Here is a 15276-nt window from a genome sequence, read left to right as displayed (position 1 = left end):
ATCTCTAACGAGAACAACAGCCACATTCATGATACATTGTAGCATATACAAATTTTATAGGAAGAGGTAAAAATAGTAATCTCAAAATACATGCCAAGACTTGAGTTCATGTATGAAAAATACTTCTCTTTCAAGTCTAATTGATAGGATTTTTATTTAGTTTCTGAGAATATTCAGTTTCATGATGAGTCAAGATGCTGGACTTTACTGAATGGTATGGCATATGGAAAACAAACACGAAATATGGATTGTCTTTATAAACATTCGTTCTTATTGCAAGATTCCAAAAGTCTTCTTTATGCATTTATACCAAGTGCTACTAACATTTTCCCCAAACATTGGTCTTCTTTTAGTAAACTATCTCTTATTGCCAAAGTACTCTTATCCTTTGCTTTTTGAAATGAAAACAAAGACCAAAATGCAGATTTGAATTAAGACCCTATAACCTTAGCGCTTCTCTTTTCAGTTTCTTCTCTGTTTTACCTTTTCTGGTGTGTTTCATAAATCATGGATTAATTAAAGTTTCAGAGATGCCATTTTTTCCTTTTTTGCCCGCCCTTCTACTGACAAACTCATCGCTAAGTGTTTTGGGGATCATTACACTTTTCACAGAATAAGTAACTGTTATAAGATTATTTGGAAAGTACTAGAATTAGTCAACCTGTAAGATTTTAAAATCTTAATGAAAAGATATGAGACCTTGTCAACATGGCATGGGTCATGGTTTTGATGTAATCAACTAACTGTAAAACATTCTATAAAAGCGGGTGAGAAAATATGTGTCTCCTTCAGAATAATTTCTCTATTGATATTTTTTTCTGGAGCCTCTGTGTAAATCAGTTTTGAGGGGTGTGTGTGTGTGTGTGTGTGTGTGTGTGTGTGTGTGTCTGTGTGTGTGTGTCTGTGTGTGCTTGAATGTGTTAAAAAATACTAAATATAAATCAAAGCTGATTTGTTGTTACTCCCACTCATTGAGTGAGATCTGTTGACAGGGCTGGGAAAAAAATTGAAGAATTAGAAAAAACAAAATATGCAGTCATCACAACTATTACTCCTTCAAGATTGGAAGAAGATGTTATTATTTTTTTTGAAGTATGCAGGTGTGCATTGAGCTAACAAGAGGGAAAAACTCCCTCATGATGAATATGGCAATGAATGACCAAGTCAGGGCTTCAGATTCTGATTCTTATGCTTCAACAATGAAATGAAGATGCAGCGAGTCATTCCATTTGGTTTCTGACTGGGAAAGCAGCACCATCAGGTGCACAGCCCTTTGGAGCAGTGATGGTATCTCTGGGAGAAATGCACATCTATGTACAGCCACAACTTCTTTAACAGGCACATGGATTTTCTACACCTGACAGAGACCTCTGGACTCAAAGCAAGTCAACCTAATTGAATAACCATGAAAACTGGGGAACAGGAAGAGGTGGCAGTGTGAAAACATGCGAAAATACACAACTGTCTTGAAAAATTAAGAAAGAATATCCCAAAAGAATAAGTTTTGTGTCATTGAGTTGCCTCCTGCCTCTACTCTGTAAACTGGAGCCCAGGGAAACACCTGTTGCAGTCAAATTCTACCTCTAGTAGTCAATCTCACTAATTATGCAATGAAAATTCTGTTTACCTGGCACCCAGACATGTAACTTCCAGTAGCTCTCTCTGCCAAAGGTCAGACTAATATGTCTGCTTTAGAGATATTTTAGCCAAAGAATGTTAATGATATTTTCCAATATGCTTACCAGTTCTAACACATGTCCCTCCACAGAAACTTGAAATTACTAAAATACTAGATATCTTGAAAGACACAAGGCTGCAATGATGAGACATATATCTAGCGTTTTAGATCTTCTGAGCATTTTAGAAATAGAATATGATATATGCAAAGCACAGACATGTTAAAAATATGTATTTCCTCTAAACCATAAAGATGTCAAACAATTAATGAACATTTATTTGCATGTCTAAATTATAATGCCTTATCACCTTCATTTTTTATGTTATTTAGTTATCTGATAATCTCTCCAAACTTCAACAAGACTTGTGGATTCAATTTTTTTCAGTTTGCAAGTACATTCATTTATTTGTGGTTTCATCCCCAAATTCCTCAAACGTACATAAAGCGCATTTATTTGTATTCAGTTTCAGGAACAAAATCATAAAATCTCTGTCAATATCTTATTGCCAGAAATTAAAATTCTATGCGGAATGTTCCTGTCATTCAATATGTTTATTTGAATCTTAAAAGGGGGCTTCCCAAAGTGTCCAGAGTATATGAAGATCTACAATTGACCCTGCAGTCCTGTAGTTTTGCAAGCAAATCACAGAACTTAGAGAAAACTTCTTGCAAGTTTACTGGTCTGCCCCATCTGGATTTTCTCTGTGTTTCTCCAGCACAATAAGAACAAGTCCAAGAGTGAACTCTTCCATAGTTAACATGAAGCCATTTTGTCCAAAACAGGTAAATAACAAAATTTGAGGGCAGTAGCAACTTTTGTTAGTGAAATGAGAAAAGTAACATCAGCAGACCTCGATTCTTTAAAGAATTCCCAAAAAATCTGAACGGGAAAAGATCATCTGCTCTAACATACTGTGTGTCATACAATTTTGAATCCCATGATATGATAGGAAAATTCATTCTAATTTAAAATGAGCTTCTACAACTATTACTACCTACATCTTGAATGCTGCTTGATGTATTTCACTTTCCTTTCTTTCCTTTTTTCCAAGTAAATATTTCCTTACTTTCCACTTAACAAGAGAGGGCACTCTCAGGGTTACCTTAACTATTTGTGTGGTCTAGTCTTATTTTTATATGTGTTTATCATTCATGAAAATGTGGAATTTCATTCATTTTTGGCTTATGGCCCTTGAGAATTTTATATATTTCCTTTAAGTCTTTTATATGAATACATTTGCTTCGTTTTTTTACCCTTTGCATTCAATCTAGGTTGCCACAAGCAGACAATGTGAGGACATTTTTTCCCCCTGAATCTAGAGTGAAAATCTTAAATATAGACAGTAACTCCTGGGAAAACAGTTACCAGCTTAAACCATTTGATGTATTAAAAAATGTCCTCACAATTAAATATTTTTCTACAGCAAGATTTTGAATGCTTATTTCACGAAGAGTTGGCTTCAGCAAATAGAAATGGCTGTGTAACAATGATAGACTGACTCCTTCAGAATTGAGGTAGCACTAAAGGATATAAAAACACAGTCTCAGTAAGGTTTCAGCAATTAGGACATTGCTGTTTGTTTATGGACGGTGCTTCTTGGAAGAGGCCAGCAACGTGCATTCCTGCCAACACAACAGTGGCCGTTGTAAAGTATTTCAGAGATTGGGGCTGTTGTACCCATTTCACAGATCAATACAAAAAAGCAAAGCACAAGTTAGCATGAATCTAAATGCGTGGTTTTCCTTGAGGATTATGTTTTCTGTTTCATGCTCCAAATACATGTTTATGTAAATAATTGTATCAAACGCTAACAGCAAATTATACAGTAAATTATGTGTAAGGAAGATGTGATTTTCCTAGCTGAATTGCTTTAAATGGATTGTCTTAAATGGGAAACTAAATGCCATTTTGTCATTAATTCTTCTTACAGGGACTTTGTGGGAAAAGCAAGGTGTCTGGCAAGTAAAGAAAGAAAAGCTAACACTCATGTGTACATGCCTGTGAGATATTACTATGTTCTCCTTTTGATGTCACATAAGAATCAAGGTGGTTTGCTTCTGTTTTAAAGACTACGACCCTGAGATTCAGAGATTTGTTCCAAATAATATTTGTAACTCAAGTTGCAATAGTAGTTTATGGATTAGATTTTTTTTTTCAGTATTTATACTGACCCTATGTTCACTTCTGAGACTGTAGTAGTCAGGATTTTATCATGGCAGACCTAGTTAACTTCATGAACTCAACTGCTTCAGCCCCACATTGATAACTAGAGGGCTCTTCTCCCACCTGTAGAGAGGAAGTTAAATGAGAGGTATAGCATGACAGAACCTCTAGTAAGCCTTTGCAGAAACCCTAATTTTATCTACTCAATGGAGAAAACTTTCAGTCACACAAAAAGCCAGCAATGATCATGATTAAATGATGCCTGTCATTTTGTCCCACCCCTGGGAACTGCTCTCCACCCACTCCCAAGTGATGGATGTGTTTTAGTGTACTGGATTTAGATATGGTCAAGGATGCAGAGAGCTCAATTTTTCAAATCAGTAAAGCTGCTTTTGATGTACTGTTGAGAAAGCACTGGAAACCAAGTAAAATTTCAGAAGTGACACAAAACCAAGGTCATCCACCATGGCCACGTAGATACCAACAGTCTTTTTCATCCCAAAGCAAAAATCCCAAATGCTTAGCCTGGAAGAGATATTAGTGAATGGACGCAAATGAGACACCAGTGTGTGAACTTGACAAATCTGAGTTTTCCCAAAGAAAAACTGGATCTATATCTTCTTTCTTTTTCATGAACTTGCAATTTGCTCTCTATTAGAGATTAGAATTGTGAATTGCCAAGATTTTATTCATGGATCTGATTCATATGAAATATTTCCTCACCAAAAAACCTACATGGGGAAGCAATAATTGTAAATCCCCAAAAATTCTATGCCAACATCAAACTGAAAGCAGCAAGAAAATCAAAAACAAACAAAACTCAACTCGTCTCTGTCCATCCACTTTTCTTTTTATTTCCAAGTCTAAGTGTCTAATATTTGAAATCTGAAAACCAACAACCAAATTCTTATACTTCCCATGGCCCTAAAAATAATCACTGGCTAATAACTCCTATATTCATTATTATTAATTTATTATAAATAATATAATAGATATTATAGCTAGACCCTATAGTTAAAATATTCCATAATAAGTTATAATCTCTTTACTGTAACAGATCTCTTAAGGAAATAGAAGTGAAAAATGCAAGTCCTTATGTAACTGTGTAATTTTGAACATGACAAAAGAACAATAGTCACAAAATCCCATGTTGTATTTCCAAATACCTTAAAAGACACACACACACACACACACACACACACACACACACACACACACACACTTCTAGCAATGTAACCATCTCCACGTTGCTGATCCTTATCGCCTGGCATGAATGAGTGGCCTCAAGGTTTTCCTAAAGCAGTTCCACAGATGAAGGTAGCAAAAACACAACAAAAATTATAATTTCAAATTTCACAGGAGAAATCCACTTTGCCTTGGGAACACGTGCTCCTCCTGGAGACAGCCTTTTTTCTGTTCGCATGACTTTCTGATCCATTAAGGACCTCTACGCTTTCTCATTAAATACCATGACCCACTCCATGCTGTTCTTTTAAAAACTGCAATAGGTCTGTTTCCATTTTCAGAAAGCATGTTTTTTTTTAAACACATCCAAAATACTGCAACATTTTCCCACTACTGCAAAAAAAATAGCAGCACATGGCCTCAACACGCACAGAACAACCCGGAGACACGTTCATGCTATTGAGTGTTCCTGCAGCTCCCTTCGCACTCTTGCTGTGCAAAAGCTATAGTCTAAAAACGTCTATTCTCACATGCTTTTGATAATACGGTATTTAATCACACACAGCTGTGGCTTAGGGGACTGTTACAAAGCAATTTTAATGTAGTACTTGAAGCCAATTTTGAATAAACTTCAACCATTTAAACTGAATTCAAAGTTTGACACCAAAAAAAAAAAAAATTAGTTTTAACAGACAGGACCGGTTCTCTCCAAATTTGGCATAGCTGTAACTGTGACAGAGCCGCATCACGGCCAAAAAAAAGATTGATAATGGCAAACAGGATTGTGTAAAATCACATCAGTGCAAAAATGAAGCCTTCCAGAATTTCTGAAACAAAAAAGTCCTGACATGACCTCGCATCTTCCCTTCTCCATTTTTTTGGTGTACTCGCTTCCCCCAGCAAATTGACCCTACTCCCAGCCTTCAAATTTTATTATTTCATAGAAATAACTTGCTTTTATAATCCTGTTACTTTTTTTTTTAAGTATGGAGAAAATGAAAGGAAATGTGTTGGGACAATGTTGTTAAGATATGTAGATTACTCCTTAAGTTTGGGCTTTTTTTTTTTTTTTTTTTGGACAACAAAGATGAGCATTCTGGACTTCTCTTGTTTTCAAATAGGTGCCAAATATAGTGTTTGCAAGCAATACCTACATACTAGAAAAGGCAGCAAAATATGCTTTGAAACTATGTGCCCTCACATTAATAATTTGGTGGCAGCAAGAAAAACTAACACGGAAGGGTCCTTCCTTGTTTTCATTTTACTTTTATTTACAACCAATTAACATTCTATACCTTCAAAAATGGAACAAACACGGCATATTTTCATTTCAGGTTCTCCTATTCACTCCCCCTGAAGTAAAAGAAAATATTTGGAGTTGTACCTAAAAACTTTGTGTGAGAACCAGTTGTGTGTGTTTCAAAGGAAAACAGAACTCAGGAGTTTTCAAGGCTGTTTTAAAACAACTGGCAAGTTACCAACCCTGGCTATCGATGCAAATCTGAGGCAGGAAGTACTACGGAAACTCTAGACTCATTCCGCCTTCCACCAGACTGTCTACATTTTCATGTGTAAGGAGCGTGTGCAAGGCTTGCTTTGTTTTGCTCTTGGGGCCGTCCCACGTTCACAGCTTTAGGAATCTCCTCTTTGCTCTGCCTACTCACTTCTTGTGTTTTGCCAGGCTTTGCTCTTTCTCAGACACAACCCAGGGCTGCAGCTCGCCCTAGGGAACTGTGTGGGCATTCCAGGCTACAGATGGGTGACAATTGTGTCTGAGATCAGTGCACACTTGAGCAACTCCTTCAACCTGCCCTCTTCTTCACATTAGGCTTGGAACGCCCCCTGAGGACCACCTGCCAGGAGCACTCTGAGATGCTCTCTGCTCTGAAGCCCTTTTTTACAAGACCTTGTGGGAATCAGAAGGCCAAGGGAGGAAGCCCAGCACACTGATGTCACAGAAACGTGATTAGAAACTGGGCACATATTGGTAGAAACACATCGAGCTATTAAGCATGTGGAAAGGAAGCAGAAACTTGATGTGTGTGATTATTTTTTTGTAAGTTTTATGATGATGACTACAGTTTTTCAAACATCACATTTGAGAGAAAAATAAATTTCTCAACAGCAAAGTATCACTTCACAGGGCTTTGGCCATGTTCAGACTTTGTCAATTCATTTTTCCAAAAAGGTCCACCAAGAATACCAGAAACTCAGAATGGAGTTCACCTTGAATCTCGTAATCCAACAGGTTTTTATTTTATTATTTTTGGTTTTGTTTTGTTTTTGAAAAGGCTGCAACAAAATTCCTGAAAAAATATTAGGTGATGACTACTAACCAAACACCATTTTTACATTTTATTATTAAACTAATGAACCATTTCTTGGACTTCCTTTTCTAAAATACAATGATTATTCTGTGCGGTCTTTCAAACAGCAAATTTGCTTTGATAAGCTTCTTAAAAAAAACAAAATTACACATATAGATTGCTTAAATTTTTTAGTATGTCATGAACCTCTCTATTAGTCCTTCTTGAGATGGCTTCTTCAGGGAGGGAAAAATTGATCAAAATGAGAACAAATATCATCTTTTAAAGTTAGGAGTTGTGAAAAAGTGAGCAATAGTAATAGTAGTTACAAATGACAGGTCCAAGTCCGTCACTGGATCTTAATCTTAACTTACATGTACATTTTTCTCTGATAAAACATTCTAAGCATTTGAAAAAGTATTAAAAGAAATCCAGAATAAGCATCTCATGTCTACTTTTTTTTTGTTTGTTTTTTGTTAAGGAAACAAAGTTGAGAGAGCAGATCCAATGCCAGGGGGAATAACAAGAGTAGAAAGAACACAGGGAGGTAACACAAGTTTGCTCAAAGAGTTTTTCACACACTGGGGAGAAGGGAGATCATGTACTTTTATTTTTGAAAGCCCTTTTTCATTTTGTTTAATCATAGGAAAATAGCAACATGACACATATTTAAGGAAAAGGTTCCACATTCTTACAGTTTCTGAATGGAATAAAAAAAAAATAAAATAAAATTGATTCTCTAAAATCCCAAGAAGATTTGTCCTCTAAAACTTATGTTTCCAAGTTGTTCTTGTAGATTGGGAAACAAAGCAAAACATTCCAATTTAGACAATTTTAGGCATGATATCACTAGAGTATGATTTTGATCAAGCATAAAATTCTGTATTTTATCAACCCTAAGAATTCTTTATGTATTTGCATCATTTTAAATAGCTATGATTTTAAACTTGCATTAGAACTACAAGCCAAGCCTGAAACAGTGAATTTTTTGAATTCCACCCAGTCTTAAGCAAATAAATATAAGCAGCATGCACTTCCTTTAAGATTATATTTGGAGATATAAATGTAGATGGGGCAAAAGGTGATAATAGCGGAAACCACCGGGTTGATTTCCTGTTAGACCAGGGACTGACACCACTTTGTAGCATAGTATGTAACCTGTGTGAGAACAGCAATGTTTTAACAAATGCGTACATCATGACCCTCTCTCTAACTTCCTCTATACCCACCTTTCAAAACAGGGCAAGTTTCACAACTTCAGCCTATGGAAACGTTATTACTGACTGAGATTTTATAGTTACCGTAAGTATATTCAGCAACTTTACAACATTGTTGAAATTTTACAACATGTTAATCAATATGAGCTATCCTTATAGCCAGGGTAGTGTGTCTTACAATCCCTGCTACCTTAATCTGGTAACCTATCAGTTCAGGATGCTTAAGGAATCGGACTTCTTTGCAAATATTCTAGAAGTCGATGGCTTTGCTTAACTTAAAATTAACAAGATCCAGATGCCAGTAGTCTACGCAGCACTAAACTACATCAGATCCAAAAACAGGTTTTGTTTTTTTTTTTTAGGCTCCCTTTATGTTTTTCAGTCTCTCTTCTTTGATAGTCACCACCCTGCTGTTAACTTCACACACACACACACACACACACACACACACACACACACACATCTTCTACCAGTGCAGCCCATCCAGTACCCCACGCCTTTGATAGAATATGCCCAGCATTCATAATTTCCTGCTAGTAATCTCAAGCAAAAAAAACAATGATTTCATTCATTTCAACCTGAAATTTCTTTTCTGAGTAGACATCATAGTAGAAAATAAGCACCAAAAATACAAGCATGATTTTGGAAACATTTGGAAAATTTTAGTCAAATGAGTAAACGGGATGGAATGTTCAATATTTTCCTTGTAACCCTTGAGGTGATTAATTTTGTTTCTTTGGAGGATGAGAAATAACTGTAAATTGCCCCCTTTTGAATATATCCTTGCATGGTCATTTACTTAAAGAATGACGAAAAGCATTCCCTACCCTCCGAAGAGTTAAACTCAAGGCACTGAGCAAGAAGGTTGGTCTATTGAAACACCAGCAGCACAAACTAAATGCTCTCAAAGGCAATAAGCAATATGAATCGACCTTGGAGCGGCAGGGAGGACCATGGAACACAAGGATCATTAATACAATGCTACAAGTCTGTAACCCAGTCTGGTCCACAAGTAGGTATTGTATGAAGAGACAGAACACGTAGTAGACTACTACAGCATGAATGACCAAACCCTAATCACATCAGTGGTCCTGTTGACAGCACAGACCTCTAGCACAGCAGCTCATTCACTCCTGACAATGTTGGGGTCAGGCTCACACAATATACTCCCATCCAGGCACTCAAGGCAATTAACCCTACACATATATATGTATATATATACACTCCCATCCAGACACTCAAGGCAATTAACCCTACATATGTAGGCATGTGTGTGTGTGTGTGTGTGTGTATATATATATATATATATATGTATATATATATATATATATATATGTATATATATATATAATATATATATATATATTTTTTTTTTTACCCAAAATCAAGTCCAATTTATTTGACAAATTGGAGTAGTGGTTCCACACCTGTGCGTCTCTGGTGTCTTAACAGAAGGATAAAGGTCAGGGTGAGCACTGCCCACTGCTTAGTTACGTGGGCTGGCCTCCGGAGCCCTTAATGATCTCTTGAACACACACACACAGAAAGCCGAAAGTATTTAACCAATTCAAGTCCAAATATTATCAGTTACATCGCATTCTTTTTTTCAGATCCAGGCCTCCCAAAGGCAACAAACACAAACGAATAGAGCTCATAAAAGTCAAGAGCCTCTATTGTAAAGCTTCCAATTCAAGTCCTCTGGCGTCCTGTCCATCCTCAATATAAAATCAAACATCCAAGGCAAACTGAAAAGACACCCAAACAACTCTCCAGGAGACTAGTGGGTAACCTACATCGCCCCACATCCCTTCTGCATTCTTGAACTCAGCGATTAAAAAGTTTGCGGTGCCCCCACCCTGGTACGTCCCATCCAGTGGGAAAAACATTTCCAGAGCCGCAAACAAAGAGCAGATCACCAGAAAAGCCCCAGAATTATATTCCTGCTCCCGATTATCACTGTGGTGAGCTCCCTGCTAAAATAAAACCCGCCCGTCTGCAAAGGACTTTATGGATCTCACGAACACTGCCAAATAACAACAAAGGAACTCCAGCGAAACTATGATCTCGCCGTATAAAATGAGAGCCCTGCGATTCCAGGTCCGCTGCTTTCTTCTCTTATCTCCCTCTGCCTCATTAACTCCGTTGGCATGTCACTAATTTCAAAAGAGCAGGAAGAGGCCAGAAGGTTGGGGGTGGGGGACACAGAATCCTCTGTCTTGCCTGTCAGCTTCCCAACCCAAGTATAGGACACACACAGTGACTGCCAGAACCTGGTCGAGCCGTACCTTGGTTTGGAGATAATGAGGGTAGTAGTACGTGTACTGGGGGTACATTTGTGGCTGATCCAAGCGTTTGCCCATGTAGCTGGAATCTTTATCTCCGAGGCAGGGAACTGGATGACAAGGTAGAGTGCCCCAGGCCGAGCGAGCTTCCTCTTAAACCACTATTCCTGACAGTCCCGGTGACTGGTGAGCTCCAGCGACTCCACCACTCGCTAATTCCGACACAGCAAGAATTTGAAAAAAAAAAAAAAAAAAAAAAAAAAAAAAAAAACCAGCAACAACAACAAAAAAACCACACCCCCCTCAAATTAAGAATAATAATAAAAACACACAAAGAAAAGGTAGGGAGTGGAATTGGTAGGAAAAACAAAAAAAAATCCGCACACACAGCCTTTCGGATCTTGCAAGGCTTCTCCCAGCTGCCGGGCTTCACTTGGGATGAGGCTCTAACAGAGCTGTAGTGATGTCAATTACCAGCGTTTGTAAGAGGAAAAAAAAAAAATCAAAGTCCTTTTAGCACAACTCTGAATCCTTGAAGATCTACTTCCTGCCTCTTATTCGTCTCTTTTCCCAGCTTAAACAAAAAGAAAACAAAACCAAGAAAGAGAAAGAAGGAAAAGAGAGGGGGGTGGATAAAAGATATTAGAAAAAAAAAAGAAGAAAAAGAAAGAGAAAAAAGAAAATAAAAACAAAAAAACCAAACCAAAACAAAACAAAACAAAAAAAACCCTTGCACAGCTTAGTTGCTGCTGTCTCCCTCCCAGAGTGACATGGTGTTCGGGGCTTGTCCTGTCCTTTCATTCAGTTCCCCTCCTTCCAGCCGGTGGGTGGAACAAGAAAGTCTCTCCAGGGAGCAGCGTACACAGACCAGAAGGCTGCAGTATTTCCTCCAAGAAAAAAAAAAAGGCTGCTTCAACCCCTGCTGCAAGCAAAGTTGCGATTCCCTCTGCTGGCTATCTTGAATAGCAAAGCGATTTTTGCAGCAAAGCTGCTGCCGCTGGAACTCAACCTGGAGAACTCCAATGCAGACGCTGGATTCTCTGTCCTCCTTCCCTCCAAAGACCCTATTTTCCAAGTTCCAAGGAGTGCCACACTGCTACACGAGGAGCAAGGACAAAAAGAGAAGGGATCAGCATAACGGCGGAAAAACAATGAAGGCAGAGGAACCAACCTGGCTGGTTAAGTGGGGAAAGAAAAGTATGTCCCGGCGCTTTCAAAACTTGTTAACTTACTAAGACCAGATAGATCCAAATCTGGTGGAGAAACTAACCTTTTACTCCCAGGACTACATAAAATATTTCAGGAATTCTAGGACAATTAACAAGCCATCATTGGATTGGATTTAATAGCTTGGTGTATCAGAACAAATAAGTCACATCCCCCTGTCCAGTTTAGAAAACCCAAAACAAGTGATCCCTTAGATTTGATTCGTTATAAGTAAAATCAGTGTTTCTCCCATTTGTTTCTCTTTTTTAACTATTATGATTCATGAGTGCTTTCAAAGCTTCACTTGTATGATCTCAAAAAAGAACAAAAATCTTAATTGCTTGGCAGAGTTTTTCCTCCACCAATAATAATATTCTGCCTCGTCGATCAGCTGCTACATTATAATATAAATTGTTCCAGAGAAAAAATATATTTCCTTAAAGGATTCCTTTTCAAGGCGGGCAAGGCTAAAATTAGCTGTGCCAGCTGTGTTTTGCTGCAAGTGATCACGCATGCCCACAGTGGGGGCAGACCAATTCTGTGCTCCTCTCAACTTCGTCAAGTCAGCTCTGTTCTCCCAAACATGGAGTTGCCTTTTCAGATAAAAGGTCCCTGGTACACATCCAGCTTTCAAGTCAGAAGGAAAAGAAGATCAGAACCCGGTGCACAGATGGTAGTCCTCCATCCACAAGCCATGCCATCTCTAGGGATGTGCAAATGCAAGCACGTTCCTTCGAGAAACATAAGGATGGTGCACAGTTAGAGGTCTCAATTTTTTTAAAAAAGGGATGTATTTTAAATTTAGTAGAAAGGCAGATCAGATATACAGAGAGGAGAGACAGAGAAAAATCTTCCACCTGCTAGTTCACTTCCAAAATGGCAGGAAGAGCCAGAGCTGAGCTGATCTAAAGCCAAGTTTTTTTCAGTCATCTGTGTAGGTGCAGGGAGTTCAAAGCTTTGGGCCATCCTCTGTTACTTTCCTAGGCCACAAGCAGGGAGCTGAATTAGAAGTGGAGCAGTGGAGATACAAAACCAGCACCCATATAGGATCTCAGTGTTTGCAAGGTGAATAGTGATGGAGCCATTGGGTCAGGCCCATGTCTTATTTTGACAAGAATAACAATTACGAGGAAGAAAGGAAGAACGGTGAGAAGGACAGTGTTCATAGCCTGACAACACTACAATTGAAAAAACTCTATTTAACCCTGCAAATGTTTTCATTGTGCAGTTCCAAGCCTCAGTTATCCCCTCTGCACAATGGAAAAACTGGCAAATTACTTGTCTGAAGGCAGTTAAGCAAATCAGACTCTAAACCACACTTTATCTTGATTGGAAATTCCTTCAGTGGCACCACGTGGCTCAGACATCAACGTTTTCAATTCCATGGACCAGTTATAAAGTCCTGTAGCAGGGCCAGTGAGGTAGCCTAGCTGCTGAAGTCCTCACATTGCACGAGCCGGGATCCCATATGGGCGCTGGTTCTAATCCCATCCAGTTCCCTGCTTCTGGCCTGAATGTAGTTGATATTCACCCCAAGAGAAGGCCTGTCCTGATGTTTTCATCGGTTTGTTGTTTATTTCTTCCATGGTATGTTTCATTCTGGGAGGCGAGATTACACCATTCTGGTTCACTTTCAGTGTTTCCACAAACTAGCATAGCACCTGAGACAGACAGAAACTCAAAAAACATTGGAAAAAGAAAATAATTTAAAGGTTATCCAAAAAATTAACCCAACTTATTTCCTCTTTTAGAAATGTTACAGTTACAGTCCTTGCCACAGGTGATAAGCTGATCTGGATACAGGGGATCTAGAGAGATCCGAGTCAGAGCTACTCCCGGAGTGCATCCCAGTGGAAGAGATCAGCAGAAGAAAAACAAATACACAATGTAAGAGCAGAAGATATTTAAGACTGCAAAGGAATAGAAAACAACATGATAGAAACAGTCACAGACCTACTTTCAATAGGATGGCTTGGCAAATTTTCTCTATAGCAGAAACGTGAGCCATGATCATGCGGAGTGAACCAAGCCTGGGTAGAGTGTGCCATGAGAATACTCAGTGTTTTAGCCTTGACCTTCAACCCAACCTGCTGCATTTCAATACCGCCTTTGCTACAACCACTTGCCTTGATTTGTTCATCAGTCAAATGTCACTATCCACTTCCTACATTATGATGAGAATAAACCATGAAGCCTTTAGAATCCTTTGTCATACATTGGACATACCCAAATGCATGCCTGTCTGTCTGCCTTGGGACACAAAGTGTCCCAATCACAGGTGACAGAGAATGTGAGGCCACAGTGGAGAGGTGTCTGGACAATGTTTAAGATGTGCCAGGGAGTGAGGGGCAAAAAAATTGCAGTTAGGATTAGCACAATAATAATTCAAACCCAGCGTTTTGATGCTGGATCAGACATCTCCAACTGTAGAATGCTGCAAAGCTAAACGACCTATAAATGTTCCTCCAAATTCTCAGACCTGTAACAGTCAGATTATATACTGCTTTTGTGATTTCTGTCACTGTGGACAACAGATACCAGGAGGCTTTTATTAATAACTGGGCTGGATCCTCCTCTAAGGGAACAGGACACTGCCTTATTTACAAATGAAAGGCCAAATAAATAACTCCTCAGTCAACACTACAGCCCACTTATATGCAAAGTTCCCAGCATGTGTTGATGCTATCAGCAATTTCTGCACAAATTGCCACTTTGCACAACGCTATTCTATTTCATTGTATTATTGTATGTTCCGGGCATCAATTGTCATTAGCCTAAGAACACTCATTGCACATTTAAAGCTTTTCTTAAGTAATGCAAAGTGGGTTTACTGCTCATGAGGATTGTAAAACCTGTGTTTTTATTTTTAGTTTTTATTTTTTTTCCACCCCTCAGAGATACCAGTAGCCATGGCAATTCAGGAGGCAAGACAGTCATGTCAGAAATAGTTTTTATATCATTTCTGCTCTGCTGGAGCAGTAGCACTTTCCATTTAAATGATCAAGTTAAGGTAGGAGGTAACTGGTTTAAGGCAGTGTCTAAATCAGAAGCCAGCTGTGTCCCATTTGCCAACTAACCAACAAACTTCCTACAAATCGAAGAGCAGCAAACAGCATCAAAGGGCATGGATGCTCACAGATTGATGTAACTCCTAGACCAGAGAGAGAAGATACACTCATTTAGGATTGAGACAGTGCTTTTAGACATGCTTCTGGAGAGTTGTGGAAGTGATGGGAGA

General features: G+C 38.5%; 1 protein-coding gene across 8 annotated transcripts in view; it reads right to left on the bottom strand.

Moving 5' to 3' along the window:
- Positions 1-15276, bottom strand: part of RBMS3 (RNA binding motif single stranded interacting protein 3) — a 1058437-nt gene that overhangs the window by 538668 nt on the left and 504493 nt on the right. For 2 of the 8 annotated variants that reach the window (XM_004588264.4, XM_004588262.4), the window contains exon 1: positions 10836-11079. The exons of 3 other annotated variants lie outside the window; for them this stretch is intronic. In XM_004588264.4, coding sequence (XP_004588321.2) covers positions 10836-10910 — 75 coding nt within the window. In that variant the 5' untranslated portion in view covers positions 10911-11079. Of the gene's footprint in view, positions 1-10835; positions 11125-15276 lie in introns of those variants that run through there. 3 more of the 8 variants (XM_058657128.1, XM_058657129.1, XM_058657130.1) reach the window with 3 other exon arrangements.

Source organism: Ochotona princeps, chromosome 30 (genome assembly GCF_030435755.1).
Source record: "Ochotona princeps isolate mOchPri1 chromosome 30, mOchPri1.hap1, whole genome shotgun sequence".
NCBI classification, from domain to species: Eukaryota; Metazoa; Chordata; class Mammalia; order Lagomorpha; family Ochotonidae; genus Ochotona; species Ochotona princeps.
The sequence above is the reverse complement of the archived record's forward strand: the minus strand, read 5'-3'. Positions and strand labels throughout refer to the sequence as shown.